General features: G+C 42.0%; 1 protein-coding gene and 1 long non-coding RNA gene across 5 annotated transcripts in view; one reads left to right on the top strand and one right to left on the bottom strand.

Moving 5' to 3' along the window:
- LOC142665431 (uncharacterized) overlaps positions 1-24,756 on the top strand; it is a 252,998-nt gene that overhangs the window by 6,679 nt on the left and 221,563 nt on the right. For all 4 annotated transcript variants that reach the window (XR_012851501.1, XR_012851503.1, XR_012851500.1 and 1 more), the window contains exon 4: positions 938-992. This is a non-coding gene — a long non-coding RNA (uncharacterized LOC142665431). The remainder of the gene's footprint in view (positions 1-937; positions 993-24,756) is intronic.
- Positions 312-19,666, bottom strand: KRT222 (keratin 222). Its single transcript, XM_075845118.1, has 9 exons — positions 19,454-19,666; positions 16,773-16,855; positions 15,814-15,970; positions 12,036-12,206; positions 9,106-9,237; positions 7,973-8,193; positions 7,756-7,826; positions 7,095-7,212; positions 312-4,764 (listed from the first exon to the last, which is right to left on the bottom strand). Exons 1-9 carry the CDS (start codon positions 19,664-19,666, stop codon positions 4,551-4,553), a joined length of 1,380 nt encoding a protein of 459 aa, XP_075701233.1. The 3' UTR covers positions 312-4,550.

Below are 24,756 nucleotides of genomic sequence, written 5' to 3'. Positions count from 1 at the left end.
GCGTAGAGTTTCAAAAAATGTTTTTCTCTATTGTGACTTTTTTACAAAGTCGCATTTCATAAACGTATCTAAATCCTGCCCAAGCAGTAACCCATGACCACCTCTCACTCCACTTTTACAAACTTACATGCAGGGGGCAAAACATGGGAGTAATGGTATTCCAATGCAACAAAGATGAATAAAAAAACATGAAGTACATTATCTACATATATGTCCTAAAGAAAATAATGAGCGCAAATATATATATACATATATATATATATATGTGTATATATATATATATATATATAAATATACATATATATATATGTATGTGCGTGTGTATATATATATATGTATGTGCGTGTGTATATATATATATGTATGTGCGTGTGTGTATATATATATATGTATGTGCGTGTGTGTATATATATATATATGTATGTGCGTGTGTGTATATATATATGTATGTGCGTGTGTGTATATATATATATGTATGTGCGTGTGTGTATATATATATGTATGTGCGTGTGTATATATATATATATGTATGTGCGTGTGTGTATATATATATGTATGTGCGTGTGTGTATATATATATATGTATGTGCGTGTGTGTATATATATATATGTATGTGCGTGTGTGTATATATATATATGTATATCTTCCCTGAAGAAAATCCTATATGCAGGAAATGTCACATTGGTTTTCTTTTCTAATGACATAAACTTGCTTTATTAATGGGTTTGAAGTTTGGTAAGTGGTAAGAAAATGCAAATAATATTAAAATTCTTTAAGCTACGCAGTTAATAATGACAAACAATGTGAGCGTGTGTAGTAATATAACATAACTACAAGATTATAACGTGTCATTATGATTAATCTTCTAGTTAATTACATAATTACAAAGAAATGAATCATCCGCAGTAAACAAAATTATAACCTTATTGTTTTACAGTCACATGAAGGCTCGTATGAGCAGCGGACGCCGCATTGTGGTCTGAAAGATAAATGTAAGTCCCTATCTTAGGGCATTGCCTATGTGCTCTTTATTTTCTTCACTGTTGGCTATATTTTAGGGATTCTGAGGTAGTCTGAATCCACCTCCTATCTCATCTGCTCTGTTTCTTCCCCATGCTTTACACTGCAGCCCTACTTTCTTCTGCGTGCAATGCCACCACAAGCTCACCAGAAAGTTAGTGCGTGGAGAACTGATGTAGAGTCCAATTAGGGCTTATGAATGTCATATAAGGTGTGCTCTGCTCAGAACCCCCTTATTAGTCAGTTCGGTTTGCCATTTCTTGGACAATGCAGCTATGAATACATAAACACAATATAAAAAAGCAGTTGAAAGGTAAAAAGACAAACTTGTATACCTAATAATACAATATAATATAAAGCCTATATATATACAGATGCGTTATTTAATGTGGTGCATACACTCAATGTTTATTACATACACTGCAATGGTATATCAATGGATGGCGTGGCCGGACAGTGAGTCATATGGCTGCGATGTGGTCATGAAAACAAGACAGGGAACATTTCAGGGGCTTCTCTTATTAGATAGGCAGATATTCTTTTATCAACGAGCAACGAGTGATGATTTAGCGAGTCATTTGTGTTCGAAAGACGGTCTATTACACGTAACAACAATTGCTTAAGATTTTCGCTGGTCATTCGTTACTGTGATCGTTGTTCGTTCGCGCGCAACTCATCTATGAACTGCTAAGGACTGGAAGATTTCTGATTAGACGAGGGGATGTGGCGGCGACGAACGATAAGCTTTCATTCAGGTAGAAACCCAACGATTTATCGTTCATTGTTCGATCATTGCACGCCATCACACTTGGCGATTATCGCTTACATTTGAAGGATTATACAAAAATTTGTACTATAATCGCTCCGTCTTATAAGGCCTAAAGTATTGGGACCTTTTCCTGCCCCTCTAACAAACTGGGTCCAGCACCTTGGACCGTATCCCAGGAAGAAAGTAGAATTAATCGACACAGCAGTGCTTCCGCAGAATAATGGGCGACTACTCCGTTTTTGGAAGAAGCATGGATATCCAATAGAGTATCCCACAGGTTGCTATGTTTGCTGCTAGACTTTAGAGTTTGGACTGGAGCAGCTTGAAATAAGAATCAGAGACTCCTTAGGCCACAGAGTATCATCTAAAACACTTAATCGGCGAGTTCAGCCAAGTTCTTTCCAAAGTGTACGGGCACCTTTAGGCCACGGATTGTGCACTGAAATCTAATTACAATGGAGATGTCCCGCGTTCAGATCCGCTGGCCAATCCGCAGAAGAAACAAGAAATAGTTTCAGATTTTCTGAAAAACGTGTGACGTATGATCAGAGCCCATGCAATGGGACAGGGACCTAGAGGAGACTTCTTGTCTCCCTAGTGAAGTTTTCTTGAGTGCGTTTAATATGTCTAACTCTAGAAAGTAACTCTATCTTCTTCTTGTTTTTCCCTGTATTTCCCTAAAAAAAAATAATTGAAAAGTTGCATAGCAAGTAAATATTTTTTCCCTCCTGAGAGAGTTCTGAGACTTTCATGTTTTGCAGTATTAGCATGTCCCTCCACCAGGGGCATAGCTATAGGGGTGCAGAGGTAGCAGTCGCACCCGGGCCCCAGAGCCTAAGGGGGCCCAAAAGCCCCTCAGCCATTTAAGAAACCATTATTATACATTATATATGGTATGGGGGGGGGGGGCCTGTTATAAATCTTGCATTGGGGCACAGGAGCTTCAAGTTACGCCTCTGCCCTCCACCTATCAGTAAAACTCATAATGCACATGGAGCTTGAAGCGTGCCTACTGGGTGGAGATGCTCTTTGAAAAAATATGTCCTATGAGGGCATATGGATGACATAGAGGTCAGCTCGGGACCCCCCAGCTATGAGCTAGAATGGAGAGCCGCTCTATAACTGCAGCTTCCATTGTTGTGAAACCGGTCCGCCCATGCTTTACATGGACAGCCATTCGTTTGCCACAAATGTCTGGCCAGAAGTGGCTTCCCTTGGGGTTAACAGCTTATCATTGGGGGTTAGAGAAGCCGGAGCTGCGGGGAACATCTGACTGCCTCATTGGCTTTTATTCGCAAAACATCTTCTATAAGACAACTCCTTTATATCACATATTATGAATGGAGGTTTAGTTATGGTGATTGAAAAAACGGAACAATTCCTCAGGTCTAACCACCAGCAGTCATAGCAACTGCTATGAGGTCCAGCAGCTAAGGGGGAACACCTCCACTGTTAAAGGAGCCACTGAGGTAAGGTAAAGAAATGACTGTAGACGATAGGGGGGGGGGGGGGGGAGCCATAATTCTGATATCGTTTCCATTTCCTGAACTTGCTACTTAAAGGGTAACTAAACTTTCAGAAAACTTCTGACATGTTAGAAGTTTTGATCGGTGGAGGTCCGAGCACTGAGTTTCTCACCGATCGCTAAAACGAAGCTGCAGAACCGCTCGGGTGAGCGCTGAGCCGTTTGGTTTCTGATCAACTTTTCTCGGAAAGCCGATGTAACGGTCTATGGACTCAATAGAAAGTCTATGAGCCCGTACACCAACTGCTCTGTTTTCCGAGAAAAGCTTCTGCCGTTTCGTTTTAGCGATTGGGGGGGGGGGGTCTCAGTGCTCAGAACCCCACTGATCAAAACTTCTGACATGTCACTATGACATGTCAGAAGTTTTCTGAAAAGTTTAGTTACCCTTTTAGGCGATCACGATGTAGTGAAGCCATTACAAGTTTAACTATGGGACCTATTTTATATTTGATTTATATGAGGGTTTAAAACTGCCGACAGATTCCCTTTAAAACTACACCCATTACAAGCTGGTCACAATGCGGCCCAGCAAGGGTGACCTACTATTACAGACAATCCATAGTAGACCAAGAGCACTCTATACAGTTTTGTTCCTTACTATAGATCAGGGATCAGCACTCCTTTGGCACTCCAGCTGATGTGAAACTACAATTCCCAGCATGCCCTAACTCCTTTTTCTGGAATACTAAAGCCTCTGGTTGTCAGGGCATGCTGGGAGTTGTTGTTACACAACAGCTGGAGTGCTGATGGTTGCTGATCCCTGCTATAGATGGTCCACAGTCAGGACCTCTCCCTCACACATGGATATTAGGTCATAATGTTCTTATCAGGTGAGTAGAGGCTACCTAATAGTGGACAATTCCTTTAAATGTATTTTCATGAATACAGATGAGCCTAGGAGTCCTATAATGGGGGAAGGAAAGTCAACGATGGAACATTTACAGTGTATGTTAGCAACAAATAATTAAAATATATATTTAGGTCTCCACTGTATATGTGTTTAACTGGAGCATGCAGGAAAATCTAGCGACAAGATGGCTTATATATATAGACGGGACAGCAAAAATAAATAAATATACATACAAATTATATTAAACTGCAATACTTGCATGAAGAATGTGTATTCATTTTTCCTCCTAGATCCAACATGACCCCCTGTCTCGATTTTATTAGCACTATTTTTGCATTGTAATGTATCATCGTCACTGCCCCCCTTGTTTCTTTGGATTTTGGTTGTCAAGGACTCATGGTAGGAATGCTACACGAGCGTTTCATGATTAACCGAACCTCTATGTCAGGTAGATTGTCCTTTTTGGTGTGGGAACGTGCCTCATCTGCCGCTGCCAGGTGCAGGTCAAATCTTAAGGACACGGATTTCTTTCTTAGTTTAGGATTGTCCTTAAAGAAGGAACCTTCCCACTGTTTGATCATTTCGTCCACTTTCTCTGTCCTGCAAAGCAGATTATGAATATGTTATACAATGAAACTGAGGGACGTCATAGATTTCGGCTGTACTTGTTAGAAGAGAATTGACCCTTAATGGGTAATTAAACTTTAAAAAAAACTTTTGACGTGTCATAGTGACATGTCAGAAGTTTTGATTTGTGGTGGTCCGAACACTGAGACCCCCACCGATCGCTAAAACGGAGCGGCAGGGTGAACGCTGTGCCACTTAGTTTCTGATTGGCTTTACCCAGAAAGCTGAACCAGCGGTGTACGGGCTCAATAGAAAGTCTATGAGTCCGTACACCGCTCGCTTGGCCTTCCGAGGGAAGTCAATCAGTAACGAAGCGGCACACCGCTCACCCTGCCGCTTCATTTTAGCGATCAGTGGGGGTCTCTGTGCTGGAACTCCAACTGATCTGCACTGCTGACATGTCAAAAGTTTTTTAAAAGTTTAGTTACACTTTAAAGATGTTTTCCGCCATTTTACATTGATGGGCTATCCTATCACGTACCAACGCAGCAATGTCCATACACGTGTGGCTTTGTCTGATACTGCAGATCCGCCCGTTCACTTAAATAAGGTGAGCTGCAGTACCAGACATGGCCACTGTGTCAGGTAATGCGGTGAAGTGGCCACAACACTCTAGCGATCATCACTGCGCCTTAGTTCTGCTAGGATAGGCCACTAATATAATATCCTGAAAAAAACCTTAAATTAGGCACCACCGGTTCATTATCTCTTAAGCTGGCCATATACAACATAGTCAACTGAGCACGCTCATTTCATCAGAAACAGCTGACGATCTAATGTGTTTTGGGGCCCCTGACAGGGGACGTCAGGGGAAATAAGGATCAGACATGTCTAAGGCCTCATGCACACGACCGTAGCCCGACCGTAGCCGTGTGCACGCCCGTGATTTTCGTGTCGGCCGGCTGCGGACTGTCAGCGGACTGTCAGCCGCAAGCCGCCCGCACATGCACATGGCCGGGCCATTGTTTTCAATGAGCCCGGACCGCAACTCCGGACCATAATAGGACATGTCCGTACTTTCTGCGGTCCGGGTTCCCGGGCCGTGCACGGACCGCAAAAACTACGGTCGTGTGCACGGCCCCATAGAAAAGAATGGGTCCGCAATTCTCCCGTGGATTTGCGGGGGAATTGCGGACGCAAAAACACGGTCGTGTGCATGAGGCCTTATCCTTTGTTGCCATGGAAGATAAGTTGCTGCCAGACAGTCTGGCAGGGGCTTACCTCTGGCGGCAACTAAGGATTGGGCATGTCTAATCTTTTACATGGACCAATGACCAGGCAAACTAGCCTTCATATTAACGCTCGTTCCCGATTAGTGTCCTGTGTAAACAGGGAAATATCAGCTCGTTCATCGGCTGATTTGCTTGTTTATGCGGAAAGTAAAATGGTCGCTAGTCGGCAGCACATCTCCCTGTGTAAACATGATAATAATGTATGGGGATGAACGATCGTTGTAACGATCGCTCGTCCCTATACATAACAAATCATTGAGCAAACGAGCATCAATCAGCAAGCTGTGTCATCGATCGGCGCTCGTTTTCGCGTTCCATATTGGGCCTTGTAAAAGGACCCTTATACCTCTGGCTTATTTCACTATAGGGCCTTCACCAATATCAATGGGAGTTACACAAACTTACTTTTTGTAACTTCGATTGACATTAGTGAAGTCCCCCAGCGGATATATGCCCACTGATGTTACCTCTTTAATATTATGAAAAACTTTTTTATTTAGAACAACCCAAATTATGTTTCGAAGCTTGAGAATACATTCAGTCATTCATTTTTAATAATTTGACTTGCTGTTAAAGGGTAACTAAAGTTTTCAAAAACTTTTGACATGTTATTAGTGAACATGTCAGTTTTGACCGGTGGGGGTCCAAGCACTGAGACCCGGGTGAGCCTGTGGCGCTTCGTTTCTGATCAGCTTTCTTTGGAATTTCTATTGAGTCCGTACACCGCTCACTAGATCAGAAACGAAGTGGCACAGAGCTCACCCGAGCACTTTTGCCACTTCATTTTAGAGATCGGTGGGGATCTCAGTGGTCGGACTTCCACCAATCAAAATGTTTGACATGTCACAAAGTTTTTTTAAAGTTTAGTTACTCTTTAAAGGATTGTACAGGATTGGAAAAACATGGCTGCTTTCTTCTAAAAACAGCACCACACCTGTCCCTAGGTTGTGTGTGGTATTGCAGCTCAGCCCCTTTTACTTCAAATGAGCTTAGCTACAATACTAGAAACAACCTGTGTGCAGGTGTGGCGCTGTTTGTTATTCTGCACAACCTTAATATTGCAAAACTTACTGCACTGTGCCTGTGGCCTCCGCACCCTCTTCTGCGATATTTCCATTAAATATTGCTGGGTTTTTGTCATGCTGTTCCAGTGACCCCCTGTAAACCGCTGTACTCTTTTCCACAGAACCTACAAGAATGAAAATGTTACATATTTAGTGACTTTGAAGCTTGAAGATGAACGTGCCACTAAAAATGGAAAGGAAATTCAATAAAAAGATCATTCCACTAAGGGCTCATTCACATGAACGTGAATCTCGTCCGTGTGACGGCCGTTAAAACACCGGTCATTACACGGACCCATGTTTTTCAATGGCTATCAAGATGTGCTCGGTGGAAGTCCAACCACTAGTACCCCTACCGATTAGCTGAATGGCACGGCTGTGGCAACCGCTGGACTTCTGAGCATCTTTGTGGTTTACTGGGATTAGGAAAAGGGTCTCCTTTTTTCCAGAAACTTGTGTCCATGCACTATGCAATATGTGTATTGAAGCTCAGTCCTATTCACTTGAATGGAGATGAGCTGCAATACCAGACACAGCCCATAGACAAGAGCGGCGCTGTTTTGAGAAAAAGATCCTTTTCCTCATCCTGTTCAATGCACTGCAACTCCATACAACTCAATGAGAGATAGATAAAATATCATAGTGATCTCCGCTATACTAACACTTACCTGAAGGTAGAGTAAATCCTATTTTGCTTGTAGATGATTTGGGTTCCTGAAGTTGTCTAGTTCCATATAACCTACAAATGGAAACAGTCAGTATTACTTTTGTGAAGAAAACTAATTAAAAATTTGTATATATATATTTTAAAATAAATCTCCTGTATAAAAAGTGCCGACTCGAGTACATGTCCTAATGGGTAAGTTTGGTTTGACTTAGATGCACCTGGTCTCTTCACTCTCCAGCAGGCGGCGATACGCGGAGATTTCCTGCTCCAGCTTCATGTTGGTGTTGAGGAGCATCTTGTGCTTCTGTAGCTGTGTCCTGACTCCATCTCTCACCTCCTGCAGCTCTTCCTGTAAATCGGCAATCACAGCAGACAGAGCCTCCAGCTGCTTCTGGTGCTGCTGCTCCGTTTCATGCAGGGTGATCTTTAGACGTCTTTCCTTTAAAACAATAATAAATACTGCATTTAAAGGGGAAATCACTAGAAACACTGAATTTCCCACTGATTATTCATTAGGGTCTTTAAAAGTCCCTTAAGAGTATATTTTTTATTTCTAAGGCACTGTGTAGCTGGTGGAGGGTGATGTATACTCTATGTCCTGATGTCATCCTGCAGGAGTACTTCTTAAAGGGGTATGCTATTAGTTTGGGAAATTAGATACATGGTCACCCTGAATTTTGCGGCCATATTACAGCCGAGCTGAGTTAACACAGTGCTTTGAGCAGCATTTGCATTTCTTTTCTTTTTATACACCTTATGACTTTTTGCACACAGCATTGCCACGTGTATGGACCCTTTCGAGAATTTACGGCAGTGATCAGCAACCTTCGGCACTCCAGCTGAGGTGAAACTACTATTCCCAGCATGTCCTGACGGCCTTTGGCTGGAATAATAAAGCCTTTGGCTGTTAGGGCATACTGGGGGTTGTAGTTTCAGAGTGCCAAAGACCCCTGTTCTATGGGTTTATGTTATGGACCAATAGACAGTTCATGTGTGGTGCCCTACTTGAGGCTTCATATTATACCCTAGTGCTTTTATGGAAGAATACCCCCATGGTTGCATGCTACAATTTTTTTCTTGCGGATTCTATTGGAATTTATTTGGGACCTTAGGTTATAGGTGCAGAATTACAAATCTGTAATACATCCCTGTGCACGAGTCCTCAACTTAATGAATACTGTATTTATCTACGGGTCAATGAGCCCTAGGGTCCAAACGGAGACAGACCCAGCATTTTTAATGGTCCTGGAATTTAGGATCCTGATATCTTATGGTGCCACATTCACACCTGGCTAGCAGGACGGCTCACAGAGCTTTGCCCCCTCACCGCTGTGTAATCGAACATACGTACTATTGCTTGGAGAGACTCAATTTCGGCCTGTAGGGTTTTCCATTGCTTCCTGGCCTCATATAGACTGGCTTGGGCTTCCCTCAGTTCCTCTTCGTCTTCCTGCATCTTCTGCCGGGCTTCTTCTTCTTCCAGCTGAATGGAAATTAAGTGACAGGATCAAAATCTATCTGATCTGTGAGCACGATACGTCAGGCCATAAGCACTGTAGACTGACAGGGGAAATTGGACAATGACCGATGACACATTTTAATCTCAAGGACACAATTTAATATTTACACTGCTTCACAAGCAAGGTTCTTGCTTCAGTCTTTACATCTGCACCAACCTATGAATTATAGTAGACGGATATCCCTATTTATGGGCAAATTAGGGATAAAAAACAAAAATTTTTGCCCCTAAGATTATAAAAGAAAATACAGAAGAAAAAAAAAAATCCTTTAATTGATCATCAATGGTGCTGGGTCGTCAGATATTTGGTTTGGCTATTCAGGAGTCTAGAGATGCTCAGTGACGATATGGATTCTGTAATGGCAGCCATATTGGTTACCAGTGAGGTTTTCCTGGTCGAAAACTTTTTTCATGGAGAGAATTTTACTGGAGCTGTTTGCTAAGAAGTGTCTCAAATATGTTTGCGCAGCAAAAAAAGGAAATGGCCATTTTCATGCTTCGGGTGACAGCACAAGGAAGAGGACGGGTGGGGGAAGGGAAAGTGTTTTTTTAAGGTGACCATCCTTCTATTAGTATAAATCTCTGTGAAGAGAAAATGGCTCATATAAACTGATATGAGATGTCGTCCTGCTGGGATCAGATCCTCCAGTACTGGTGACACTGAAGTCACAGGGTCATAAACCGAAACTCTATACAATTTTTTTTCTTCTATATATCTGGTGTAACAACTCATAGACCATCTCCTGGTATTAATCCTAAATCATTGCAGGCTATTACTTCTTACCTAAATCTACCTAAATCTCTTTTTCAGGATCTGGAAAGGTGTCAAGCTCCATCCAATCAGAATATATACCAGTCATTCCGGGGTGGATTCATAAACTGGGCTGTGCCCTGTCTATATTGAAGCTGATTGATACGGGTCTGGCTGTAAAAACTTCCGGTGATCAGCTGTTATCATGGCGGAAGCTGCGTATAACAGCAGGGAAAATGCATGGCCAACCATGTAACACGTGGACAGGCCGGGTACGCCAAGACAGGACCTGTTACTTGGCTGTGACCTGATTGTGGGATCCCTTTTTTTAATGTCCATATGCCTTAATAAGGTCCCTTAACTCCTGATTTAGTTGTGTGTAAGCCAAGGGGTTAATGGCATTCTATAGAGGTATATATAATGACTGAACTTAGGAGTTGTCCGAGCACAGGGTGGTTTTTCATACTGATGACCTATCCACCTATACATCAGTATATGATCGGTTGATGTCCGACATCCAGACACCGATCACAGATCAGTGCGGGGTTCGTGGGTCGGACCTCCAATGATAATATACTGAACCCCTATAGAGAGCACATGTAGTGATGTAACTTCATAATATAGTGTGCATTAAAATTCAGCCTGTTTTTAGGGTCCAGAACTGAAGATGTGTCCACATATTAAACATGTGTATGTTAATAAGCACCCCTGAATTAATCATGGGAAGGGGGAAGCAACAGCCAGCTAGGCAAATGTAGTATTACATGGCGGCCATTCAGATGTCAGATATTACATGGACAACTCGAATCTGCACTTATAGACCAGTTATGCATTCTGGCTCATAGAGTGGGGTCCTAAACAGGGGACCCCATCTATAACGTCCATATGCCCTAATACGGCATATGAACAGGTGTTGTCTTCATAAAACAACCCCTTTAATAGATTCTCATGATCCTCATCTATTATCCAGATCAGCTACAAAGATCATCTTGCTCTGGAGGACCCAGCATGTCCATGTATTACACGGACAGCCCATTGATTTCTTTTTATACCTATTTTTATTTAATTTTTTTAAGCCCAAAATAAATAAGCAGCGACATTTAAAGCCTATATATAAAAGGTAGCATGACAGAGGTGAATATAGGGCAGAAATCAGATAAAATTAGCCCACTGATTTGAATGGTAACTGTGTAATGCTTAATTTCCCCTGCGGTGGTGCTACAGAATAATTGAACACTTGCTGCCATCCCTTTAAGTACAATCCCACAAGAATATGGTGAACCAGCTTTGTGCTGATGCATAGTAAACATTCATTCATTCATTCATTCATTCATTCATTCATTCATTCATTCATTCATTCATTCATTCATTCAGTCATTCTTTCAGACTCCCTAATTGATTACTACAATAGAAAACTTTTTTTTTTACTGGAGTTTCCCCTTAAGAGTTTAGAGACCTTTGAAAGAAAAGATAACTTAACAGAATGCAAGTTTTGGTGGGAGAAATTCATGAAACAAGTCACACAAGGGGTTAAGAATATATATTTCAATACGGTTTGATCCTATGAGCAGCAATTCATAGGGGCCGTATACAGAGACTCAAGCAAATCCATTATACATTGTGACATATTATTAATGATGACGTCAGGTAAGTGTATAGCCGCTTCTGAAGTTTGACGTCATGTTCTTAGGAGTCACCTCCATTCACGTCATTATCCAAATATCAAGGCCCCACATTCATATGATGGGTTATTCTATTGATCATAAAATATTGCAATGCATTGTGGGTGCTGGATAATCCCTGAACGCACCAACACACACGCGCGCACACACACACACATATATATATTAGTTAAAAATGTATCTGCAGTGCTACTGGCACTCCCTCCCCACATCCCCTGCATTGTAGGATCACAGGACCAGGAGAGGCTGAGTCAGTCTGTCAATGACTCTGCATCCCTTTCCTGGAAGCTGCCTGCCTGCCTGCCTGCCTGCCTGTGTAATGCAGTTACCTGTCTCCTGGCTGGAAGGTCGTCGTCGATGTGACTTCTACTGATGAGAGTCTCATAGTATGTTCTGATCTCATTGAGGAGCTGGGACAGTTCCATCCTGCTCCCATCCTCCACCGTAGCAAACTGAATATCATCGATGGGATGTTTTAACTGCTGCACAGCCTGGACTTTCTGCAGTGGGAGAGGGGGAAGAAGGAGCAGGAGAGAGGGAGGGAAGGAAACATGGAGAAAGTAGTGAATGAATGAAGCACTATCATCAGCTGCAATGGCTGCACATAAAAATGTTATACTGGAAACAAAAACATCTAAAATACAAAAATTACCATGCAATATAAATCCTTGAGTCGCCCGCCACTTCTGGGGAAGCTGGGTGACAACCAATATGGCGGCTTTTGCAGAGATGTCACTCTTGAATCACTAACACTTTGGTTTGCTAATCAGGATTCTAGAAAAGCTGGGCAACAACCCCTATGGGAGCTGTAATGGTGGCCATATTGGTTGCTAGCCCGCTTTTCCAAAAAGTAGAAGTAGGAAACAGTGCAATGATATTCTAATAGATTGCCAGTAGAGGATGACTCTTGGACTTTAGTATCAATGCATTTGAAGGATGAACCCTTAGGGAACATGCACACAGAGTAGTAGGGAGGAGAAGTACATAGCACCCTAAAAAAATTAAGACTAGGTTCACACCACATCAGCGGGGGCCATTTCAAAATTGTCCACCGCATGTATGCCCCAGACGCATACAAGTGTATTCCTGTGCTCCATATTGCGGCTGCAACACCCGGACCCCTGCAGTTCTACTGAACCAGATCTAGATCACCACGCAACCTTATTTCCCTTCTGTTTCTGTACAAGTCCATCAGCAGACTGCAGGGTGCTGTTCCTGGCAGCCAGTAGTCTGTAAATTGAACATAAATAGCCTATAGAGAACCTATGGAACATTTTTACATTTTCCTGTTTGCCCTCCTGAATTATTTGAGTGCAGGGTTAGGGGTGCAGAGGTTATAGTCATCATTGGGCCCTATTGTCCAAGGGCGCCCAACAGCCATTCTGCCATATAAATGACACGTGATGCAATATCAACACTTCATCAGAATATCCAGATACCATCCAAACATGGCAGGATCTGCACACAATTATCTAATGTGTAAGGTTACACTATAGAAAGTTTATCTCCATAGAGGTCAAAGTGCCATATATCCTGATTCTCATCCATAATACATGGATGACTCTGATTTACATAAGTTTATGACCCCTATTGATCGTTTTTCCCATCAGTTATCCAATCTATTCTCCACTGACATGAAAAGGGTTGTATAGTTTTTGGAATTGGGAGCTAATAGAGGGACCAAGGATTTGTTAGCCAGTGCTGAGAGCAGCTACAAACAGGTTTATGTATTACATCAGTGGTGGGCAACTAGCAGCCCTGGGGCCACATGTGGCCTTCAGGTGCCTGTCCTGTGGCCCTTGATTCCCCCTTTCATTCTTCTAAATAATGTACAGTATGTTGCATCAGAGTGGTGGCTGAACATGTGCAGTCTTCCTTTATTATAGTGAATGAGAGGCACAATACTCTGCAGTTTCCGTATCTCCTTGTAATAGAGAGTGACTGTGTATATACAACCTTTCTGCTGCAAACAGAGGACAGAGAATATTAAATGTGTGGCCCTTGGATGGAGTCAAAGGCCAAATCTGTGGCCCTGATTATGTGGTAGATTTAACACCACTGTAATGCACAAACAGCCCATTGATTTAATTGAGAACTGTGTAATGCTTTATTTCACCTGAGGTGGCGCTGCAGGGGAATTGAATACTTGTTAACAGATTTCCCCACAGATTACTACTGATCGCTCAACTCTCAGCAGCAGGACACCGAGTGTTCAGATAATCAAAGGGGGACAACCCCATTAATGTAAAGAAAAACAAAGTGTATGCGGCGCTGCTTGTTACTGATTTGCGTTGTCAGGGAGCTGACGCATTGTGGAGTGTACTGAAGTAGTGAATGATAATAACACATTTGTAACAGGAAGCTGCTGGCAGATTGTTGAGCACTTGCTACAACTCGCCCATACGCCAGTCTTTGCCCAAGGGAAACGCTGCTCGATACTCCCCGAACTTATAATTATAATTGCAAACAGTTTTTTAGTTAATCTCCTTTTTGACTGTGGGAACGTGGAAAATGATTAAGCAAAATACCCTCATAAATCCGCATTTGCATATAAATACTAAGTAACTCATAGAGTGTGTACTCGTGAAAGATTTTCAGACATGCACATCACCGTATTTTTCATCCATCCGTAAATACTGTCTGTAAATACGGATCCGTAGTCATCCATAAATCATCCGAATATACGGAAGGGTGTCCGTAAATAAGGTCCGTAGTGTATTAGTAATGCATCAGTATTAACCGATCCACAAAAAAAACGGTGAGGAATATAGGGTAATCTCCTGGCGTCGCATAGCAATGCTTCCGTAATTACGGACGGCTACATATGCACATACATAGCTGTCCGTAATTAAGGAAGCGCCCATAGACTTCTATGAGGAGTCCGTGCCGTAATTACGGACAAAAAAAGGAAATGTTCTATAATTTCTACGGCATTTCTGTAGAAATACAGAAAGTTGTCTGTAGCCCATAGAAATTAATGGGTCCATAAGTACGGATGAAAAATACGGTCGTGTGCATGGGGCCTAGTATGTATTGTATGTACTGACAAATTAACAGTACAAAACTAATGCAAGGGGAAAGTAGAGCAATTGCCTATGGCAACCAGTCAGGTTGCTACTTTAATTTTTTAAAGACCTTTGAAAAAAGGGGGCTTTGGACAATCCCTACTTGTTAGAAGGGCCCCTTGATAATAAGCAAAACACAAAATGACCCTTTGCTGGCACCCTCGTGATCACCTGTAATCTGTGGAGAAACCTGGCAGTAAGTGTTACATTTCCCTGCAGTGCCACCACAGGGGAAATTAAGCATTACACGGTGCTCATTCAAATCAATTGGTTGTCTGTGTTATGCAGGACAGGACAGGTCCTCCAGAGCAAGAGACACTCCTTGTGGAACTTTGGGTTCAGCTCCATGGAGGGTTTACATTTCCTAATTTTACAATTCCACCCCAAGATGCTAATTTTGGAATCATGCCCACAGGGGATGGGGAATTGTACATTTTCTAATATATCATCCATAAATATGTGATACTACTAGAGGGATCTTCTGGAAATACCACACCCAGTTTCTAGGCAGCGGACAATATTGTTATAGGTTCTGAGATTATTCTTGTTCAGACAGAGGTGATCGGTTCTCTGCTCAATTCCACTTATTTTTCTACATTACAGTATGTGAACCTGTATGAATTGTTGTAGGGTTTTATTTTTATTTCCATTTATTTCCCATATCCCAGTACACTGTATTGTGCCTACAGAATGCAATACCAGGTGTCACCACCAGGAGGTGGGGGCTAGGACTTGCTGTTCTAATGCAGTATTTTCTCCCAGATCAATTTGTTCCACATCTGATTGCCGTTTTTGGCAGGCCAGGCCTGAGAGATTCTTATCTTATACCCTGCGGTACTGCCTACATGAACAGTGGAGGGTTAATGCATTGCAACCAACGATCCTTCATGCTTCCTGGATATTTTTGCAATGATATAATTTTCATCGAAACATTGCTTATAATACAGCTGCAGAGTCTGTATGAGTACCTATGCCTAGACTCTACTATTTACTTATGCTGCTATAGCTCTGCCCAAACACTAGAGGGAGCCCCTTTTCATACCTCTTGATGATTTGAAATTAAGTGCTTTATTTCTTCTTTCTTATCTATTATATCAATTTTCATATCCGAGATGCTCTGTGCATATTCATATGCCATTGTTCTCAGGACTTGATTTTTCTGTGCAATCCGATTCTTTTCAAAAGCCTCTCTGGTAACCCTGTAAAAATACTAAAGTATCAGTAGGACGTCTTCAACCATTTAAGTGGGAAAAGATGGGGACGTATGGGCACCACTATGTATGAAAGAAATCGATATGGGGTGCTGCAGTAACATGCAAAAAATCTGCATACTAGGAGAGAGGACAAGGCTCATGTACAAAATTGCGCACACCCAAAATAATAAGAAAGGGATACGAAAAATCGGGAATGAAAAGACCAAACTTTATCATATACTACATACAAAATATAAAACCATTTAAAAAACAGAAACAATCAACAAACCTTATTGTTCATAAGTTAATCAGACCTATTGTAAAAAATGAGAAGTAATCTGACCTATGATCTCAACCAGCTTTATCTCTGTGTAATCGTTTATCTTCCTATATTAGGCAGTTTTGTCTCTGACCTCTTTTTCCACTTGTAGCTGAGCCTAAGAATTAGTTATAACAGCCATTTTAGCAGCTATGATGTTACAGAGTCACCCGGGCTTCCTGGAAATGCATAGTCCCTGCTTTCTCCTCCCACCTCTCCTTTCCTGTCTCTCCTTACAGCAGTGGATGATTTATTGTACTGGCATATTGTGTGTAAAATGCTAGGAAACAAAAACTATATAGTGTTGTATATAGTATCCTGAGGGATATGTAGTTTTATAGCAGTGACTATAAACCATGTAAATGTGCTTTACAGCATTGCACAATACTTTGGGTAGGTGGCACTCTTATTATATTGTAAATCAACATTTATTAGCGGTTACTAAAATTTACAATGCATTTGCTAATTTTAGGAAATAGAATGGCATACCTTTGTTTAAGGTGGATGAGGTTTATATTGTAATTGTCAATTTCCAGAGATGTTTTTTCATTTTCTATAACCATTGTATAGATCTGTTGATAGAGCATAACATGATGGCATGGCATAGTATGCACAATTATTAGATTTATTTACATGATTTATATGATTAGATTTAATATTTGAGTTTTTGGACTCTTCCCAGTGCCCTTGGTTTGTAAAAGGAAGACTCTCACGATGGTACAAGTGCAATGGCGGCCTTATTATCACCATTATAATAGTCATATACAATATACTGTAACATATATGTGTAACGGACATACATGAGACAGTCCTGCACTTCCTCTACATCGGAGGATCAAGCAACCAGATTAAAGCCTCATGCTCATGGCCATTTTACGACTCTACAGGTTCCTAGTCGTATAGAGCTGTAATGCAGCACCTATAGAAATCTATGGACCCATACTGTAACATAGGAGCTCAGTGTGCCACGATACGTGCTTCATGCACACCACAATAGCATCACTAGTAGTGGAATTTACAATATATGGGTTGTGTATGGGCAACTGAAAGTTAGAGTTACACTGTTTCAGAGTGAGAGTTATTAGTGACAGAAGATACAAGCTGCATTTCAGTGTTATCATAGCAACATTACATTCCCCCTACATCTATATCTACAGCCTAACTAATTGCAGTAGTTAGCCAAGAGGGTGGAGCTAGCTTCCCTGCCTCTGATGCTGACCAATCAGCACAAAGTAGCTTGAGAAAAGTACACGCCCAGTTGCCTACCTACAGCAAATTAGCATAGAGGGGCCATATCTCCAACCGGGGGGGGTCCAGGAAAAAAAGAAAAACAGCGCTGGGATCAGGGAGACAGCGCTATCCAGGTCAGTAACCAGTTTACTTATATGGCCTAGTGTCAGGTCCTCATAGCATCTGGTAGGATGTAAGTATTGATGTCAGTGGAGATTTCCATCCGCACAATGTCCCAAAGACAGCGTTGAATCAAAATTGAAAGAGGCAGGCGGTTTTTTCATGAGGACAGGATAAGCAGCACTGCAGGCATTCTGCAGGCTATTTTTTTTAACACAGTAATGTGGCTTATAGATACGTTTTGTGGCACTTTTTTTTTTAAGGGAGCACTAATTGTTGTCTGTATATTCCCTTGAAAGGGAAACTCCACTAAAGGGGTGTCAAATGTGCCATAGATCCCCAGTGTAGTAATTACAGATTACGGTGACTCTATTGTAATTTATGTACAAGTAATGCCAACATTTTATAATAGTCCACGGCTCCTTCAGTATGGATTTGGTAGTTATTATATGTCATGCTTTTAAACACAGAGATAATGAACACTGAAAAAATCATTAGTGAATTGCTTACTAATTATGAAGTCAATTGGCAGGCACCAATGCAATGATTTCAGCTTGAAGGTGTGACATTTTATGTAAAATCAATGATAGATTTCCAGCCTTAAAGGCAACTTGACACTAGGACATATATATAATGTCCATCAAAGCTGAGCTGAACTAGTTAGAGCCCCTAATCCCTTATCTATACGCAGAACTGGCATGCATATTTGGCCAACCTACCTGTACTGGTTAATTGGGTTTTCTCGATTGGACAACCCTCTTTCAGAATGAAGCCCCCCCCTCAGCGATCATCTGATTGCGCCGGATCAGGCGAGTATAGTCCTCCACAGCATGAGCTGCTCTTTTAGTAACCCTCCGCTCTATCTTATATGGTTGGTTCTTGAGTTATGGCCCACGCACAGTGGCGTGGCTATAGGGGTCGCCACGGTCGCAGTTGCGACCGGGCTCCTAAGCCTGGGTCCCACAGGGCCCCCGGTGCCACACAGTGCTGACCGCGCTGGTCCTGCTTCCAATTGTATCTGCGTCCTCAGGACGCACATACAGTTCAATTCAATGCTGGAGTCTCGCTCCAGCATTCATTCACTGAGCCGTGAGCGGCTCGGCGCAGGCAGGCGCAATGTACTGACGTCATTGCGCCTGTCTGCGCCGAGTCACTTACAGCACAGTGCAGAGAAGGAGAAGGATCTCCTCCATCCATCGTGGGAACGGGGATAGGTAAGTAATTATGTTATTATTTTTCTATTAGGCACATATGGGGGCATTATACTGGGTATGGGAGGAAGGCTGATATGGTGGCTGCTGTGGGAGCATTATTCTGTATGGGGGGCATCATAATGTATGGGGGCAGCTATGGGTGGCAATATACTGTGGGGCAGCAATGGGGGCATTATACTGTGTGGAGGGCAGCTATGGGGGCATTATACTGTGTGGGGGCAGCTGGGGTCTGTTGGTGTTGGGGAGGGGGGCCCAAGCTGAATTCTTGCACCAGGGCCCATGAGCCTTTAGCTACATCCCCTGACCACCCACTATGATGTCCATATGCCCTAATAAGACATATGTAGAGATATTGCTCAGTTTGGACAAGCCGAACAGCCATAGATAATGTATAGCATTGTAGCTGTCAGATAATGGGTGACATGATAGTTGTAGGAAATCCAAGTGACCAGGCAAATCATGAGACCAAGATAATCTTGATGATTCAGTGAAGTATCTAAAACAGGAAGGACACCCCAGATCTTCACATTGTGAGGGTTTAGAAGGTTTACCCTGACCTTGGTTTGAGGTTCTCTGAACCCATATGACCACAAACATAACACTCACTGACTGAAGGAGATCTTGACTCTCTTTTTCCTTCTCATCCCAGGCAGGAAATTGGGGTTCACTTTTCATTAACTGCTCTTCAATTTTCTTGTTCAATGTAATATTTGAATGTTCCAGGAGATGACAATGCTTCATGAAATGAGCGAGTCTTTCATTGAGCTCTCGCATTGTCTCTTTTTGATCATCTGATGGGAAAACATTCTCCGTTGACATGATGACAAACTCTCTCCAGCTGAAATTCAGAATATTCAAAGTATTAATCATAGAAAGGTATAAAAGCTCAAGCTAACTGTTCAGAACAATCTGACGCTGACTGGTATGGTCATGTTTTAGGTTGAGAATCACTAGGGAGAGTTTTGAAAGCTGGCCATACATGGTGAGATGTCTTCTTGACCACTGGTCAAACAGACATCTTCGCATTGTCAGACATCAACATTGAACACTAATGTTTGAGGTTCTTGTAAACTGAAATGCTTTGATCGGGTCTTATCCAAGATAGAAAAACATGGCTGCCTTTTTCCAAAAACAGCGCCCACCTGTCCATGGGCTAAGTCTTGTAATGCAGCTGAGCTCCTCCGCGACTTTAATCTTTCTCTAAAGGAAAAAAAGTTACTGTTGGCTTGCAAAACCTTCACAAGCACAGATCATACATTAGTGTAACTTATTTGCTTTTTGATAATTAAATAATTGAAGGCAAATTAAATCTTTAGAACTGTGTTCAGATCTTATCGAATGATTATCGGCTCTATCATAAGCTGCTTTAAATGGAAATTTTGAGACTAATTCCCCTTAGGACATTGACTCAATTATTTATCTAATTTCATGCTGGCTGCCTCCTCGATAGTTAAGAGAATCTATCTATAAACTGATATTTGTAAAGTATGGCACCTATGACAAATTACTCTTAAAAAATAGAAACAAAAATAAAAAAAATGACCCTGATAAACACGTATAGATCAAATTCTATGCGGCCACTTGCCTATTCACATAATCTCATTAAATGGGGTCACTTCTCTTATTTAAAGTGGAGGATTGCATGACGACCAAAGCAGTAATAACACAACACCTACAGGGAGAGCTGTTGGGCTGCAGGGCTATTTTTTCTGTAGTTGCCATATTATATGCCACAGTAAAATGAGATATTGAACCTAATATCAAAATCAAAATGTGGTCCTCCTCTTGATGTTGCTTCAAAACTTTGTGCCACTTGAGATCAGCCACAGGAGTTATAGGCAGCGGCAAATCTCCCAACCTCCAATTGCCAATTCTGGCATCAGGAATTGGCACTTGGGGAATAGGGGGGGGGGGCTATTACTTCCTACCATGGACCCTCTACATATCAAGGTAAAAGGAATTTGAAAGCTATACTCCAAATTGATGGGGGGGGGGGGGCATCCAGAATTAGACTAGGGCTCCTTGCACCTCGACTTTAATCTTTCCCTACAGGAAAAAAGCTGCAAGTCACCTCAAAAAAGGCATCTTGAAAAAAATAAAATAACCATGTCAGATTTTTGATGATGCTCACAACTATTATTATTATTATTTTAATGACTAATTGAAGAGGAAAAGGGGTTGGCCTAACCTGGGCCCAGGAGTGTTACTTGAAACTACTGGGTCCTAATCCAAAATCGGTAACAGTGCCCCCCACATACTATGTAACATTTATAATACTGGTGTCTTCTTATGTTGCAGAGGGTTCTTTGGGTACCTTCAGCTACTAGGTGCTACTTTTACCTATAATGACCAACGGGTTGTAGACCCACTGTGCTTCTCAACTGGTTTGACTTTGGGCCACCTCTAAGGGCGTTGTCTAAGAAGCCTGCCTGACCATTTAACTCCCGAACAGGGATCTGGACTCCGCTGCGGGGAGACTACCAGGTCGCTACCTCCTGAGGTGGTCCTGGTATCAATAGCAGCTGACCCAATGGACCAGGAGACAACGGTGAACTACACTGTAAGGTCAGGCAAAAAGGCGGACAGGACCTGACCGAGATCCTCCGTAAAACAAGGACTTTACTGCCCAGAGGATCGGGACAGGCAGTACTGGTACGAGAGAAGAAGACAGGTCGGAATAGATATTTGGATGAGCAGAACGCAGTAATGGGACCTTCGCAGGAGCAAACTAACGTTGACCCAAAGTTGCTTAGGAGTCTGGTGACGAGTGAGTCTACTTTAAATATGTACTGGGTATCTGGGATTGGTCGGGAATGATTTGAGTGCGCGCGCTGGCCCTTCAGGAATGAGCAAGGGAGCGCGTGCACTATGGGGCCACAGCAGAAGAGAGAGTCAAAGTGTGATGACGGAGAGCTAATGGAGAACGCCCACGGCAGGGGTAAGCAACCCGGCAGTGGGGACTGCCAGAAGGAGTGGCACCCACCATGGCACCCACCGCTTGTATTACATTAGCTCTGCACCCCCTATAGCTTCTCCATTAGCTGGGCCCACTCGTTCTACATAGCACCCAGAGGTGCAGCTCTATAGTATCTATACACATGTCACTGTGCATGATCATGTTCTAGTTCTATTTTACTTCCTATCTGTGAAATCTCATTGAAACAGATGATTCCTCACTGAATTCTGCATGTAGCCTCAAGTGTCTGGTGCAGGATAGGTAAAGGTTCAAGACAAAGAGAAGCGTCAAAGTACCTTGGTTGTATCTTCTGGGCCGGGGGTTCCGCCAGAATGTAATCCTGCATCGTTCTTACTTTATGCACTGGCCACACAGGCTATAAACACAGAGTTACTGTATTTCGCAAGCAAACACATGAACTTCGATTCCTTCATACGTTTTGTTTGTCTTGGGAGGAACCAGTCACTGGTTTTAATCTTACAAACACCAGTTATATTATTATGCACTGAGACAAGCTCCAGACAATACACCTGCAAAGTAAATGTTGTTATTTAGTGGGATGACTCCTATGGTTGAATCATTTTATCAAACCCTGAACAGCATTGACCCTAAAAAAAAAATCAAAAGTAAAGTAAAAAAGTTGTCATTTTTGAATATAAACTACCGTTCAAAAGTTTAGGGTCACTTAGAAATTTCCTTATTTTTGCAAGAAAAGCACAGTTTTTTTCAATGAAGAGAACATCAAATTAATCAGAAATACACTCAATACATTGTTAATGTGCTAAATGACTATTCTAGCTGCAAACATCTGTTTTTTAATGCAATATCTACATAGGTGTATAGAGGCCCATTTCCAGCAGCCATCACTCCAGTGTTCTAATGGTACATTGTGTTTGCTAACTGTGTTAGAAGGCTAATGGATGATTAGAAAACACTTGAAAACCCTTGTGCAATTATGTTAGCACGGCTGTAAACAGTTTTGCTGTTTAGAGGAGCTATAAAACTGACCTTCCTTTGAGCTAGTTGAGAATCTGGAGCATTACATCTGTGGGTTCGATTAAACTCTCAAAATGGCTAGAAAAAGAGAGCTTTCATGTGAAACTCAACAGTCTATTCTTGTTCTTAGAAATGAAGGCTATTCCATGCGAGAAATTGCCAAGAAACTGAAGATTTCCTACAACGGTGTGTACTACTCCCTTCAGAGGACAGCACACACAGGCTCTAACCAGAGTAGAAAGAGAAGTGGGAGGCACAACTGAGCAACACGACAAGTACATTAGAGTCTCTAGTTTGAGAAATAGACGCCTCACAGGTCCTCAACTGGCAGCTTCATTAAATAGTACCCGCAAAACGCCAGTGTCAACGTCTACAGTGAAGAGGCGACTCTGGGATGCTGGCCTTCAGGGCAGAGTGGCAAAGAAAAAGCCATATCTGAGACTGGCTAATAAAAGGAAAAGATTAATATGGGCAAAAGCACACAGACATTGGACAGAGGAAGATTGGAAAAAAGTGTTATGGACAGACGAATCGAAGTTTGAGGCGTTTGGATCACACAGAAGAACATTTCTGAGACGCAGAATAACTGAAAAGATGCTGTAAGAGTGCCTTACGCCATCTGTCAAGCATGGTGGAGGTAATGTGATGGTCTGGGGTTGCTTTGGTGCTGGTAAAGTGGGAGATTTGTACAAGGTAAAAGGGCTTTTGAATAAGGAAGGCTATCACTCCATTTTGCAACACCATGCCATACCCTGTGGACAGCGCTTGATTGGAGCCAATTTCATCCTACAACAGGACAATGACCCAAAGCACACCTCCAAATTATGCAAGAACTATTTAGGGAAGAAGCAGGCAGCTGGTATTCTATCTGTAATGGAGTGGCCAGCGCAGTCACCAGATCTCAACCCCATAGAGCTGTTGTGGGAGCAGCTTGACCGTATGGTACGCAAGAAGTGCCCATCAAGCCAATCCAACTTGTGGGAGGGCCTTCTGGAAGCATGGGGTGAAATTTCTCCCGATTACCTCAGCAAATTAATAGCTAGAATGCCAAAGGTCTGCAATGCTGTAATTGCTGCAAATTGAGCATTCTTTGACGAAAGCAAAGTTTGAAGGCGAAAATTATTATTTGAAATAAAAATCATTATTTCTAACCTTGTCAATATCTTGACTATATTTTCTAGTCATTTTGAAACTCATTTGATAAATATAAGTGTGAGTTTTCATGGAAAACACAAAATTGACTTTTGAATGGTAGTGTATATTTTTTCCTGAATCTTATATTTCAGTCTTCTTCAACCTGTGGCTTTCCAGCATGCTTGGGGGTTGTAGTTTCATGGTAACTGGAAAGCCACAGGTTAGAGACCGCTGCTCATTTTGGATGCCTATGTACATTTCAATGGACGTATCTCATGAATATTATCCATAAACATCAACTACAGTGAAGGAAATAAGTATTTGATCCCTTGCTGATTTTGTAAGTTTGCCCACTGTCAAAGACATGAACAGTCTAGAATTTTTAGGCTAGGTTAATTTTACCAGTGAGAGATAGATTATATTTAAAAAAAAACAGAAAATCACATAGTCAAAATTATATATATTTATTTGCATTGTGCACAGAGAAATAAGTATTTGATCCCCTACCAATCATTAAGAGTTCAGCCTCCTCCAGACCAGTTACACGCTCCAAATCAACTTGGTGCCTGCATTAAAGACAGCTGTCTTACATGGTCACCTGTATAAAAGACTCCTGTCCACAGACTCAATTAATCAGTCTGACTCTAACCTCTACAACATGGGCAAGACCAAAGAGCTTTCTAAGGATGTCAGGGACAAGATCATAGACCTGCACAAGGCTGGAATGGGCTACAAAACCATAAGTAAGACGCTGGGTGAGAAGGAGACAACTGTTGGTGCAATAGTAAGAAAATGGAAGACATACAAAATGACTGTCAATCGA

Source organism: Rhinoderma darwinii, chromosome 13 (assembly GCF_050947455.1).
Source record: "Rhinoderma darwinii isolate aRhiDar2 chromosome 13, aRhiDar2.hap1, whole genome shotgun sequence".
NCBI lineage: Eukaryota > Metazoa > Chordata > Amphibia > Anura > Rhinodermatidae > Rhinoderma > Rhinoderma darwinii.
The sequence above is the reverse complement of the archived record's forward strand: the minus strand, read 5'-3'. Positions and strand labels throughout refer to the sequence as shown.

Coding starts and splice junctions, on each gene's coding strand:
- KRT222 (XM_075845118.1), bottom strand. CDS start 19,666: ATGTCAACGGAGAATGTTTTCCCATCAGATGATCAAAAAGAGACAATG. Junction 9,238..12,035: donor ACCTTCCAGCCAGGAGACAG/GTAACTGCATTA, acceptor ATTTCCATTCAG/CTGGAAGAAGAAGAAGCCCG. Junction 7,213..7,755: donor AGGATTTACTCTACCTTCAG/GTAAGTGTTAGT, acceptor TCATTCTTGTAG/GTTCTGTGGAAAAGAGTACA.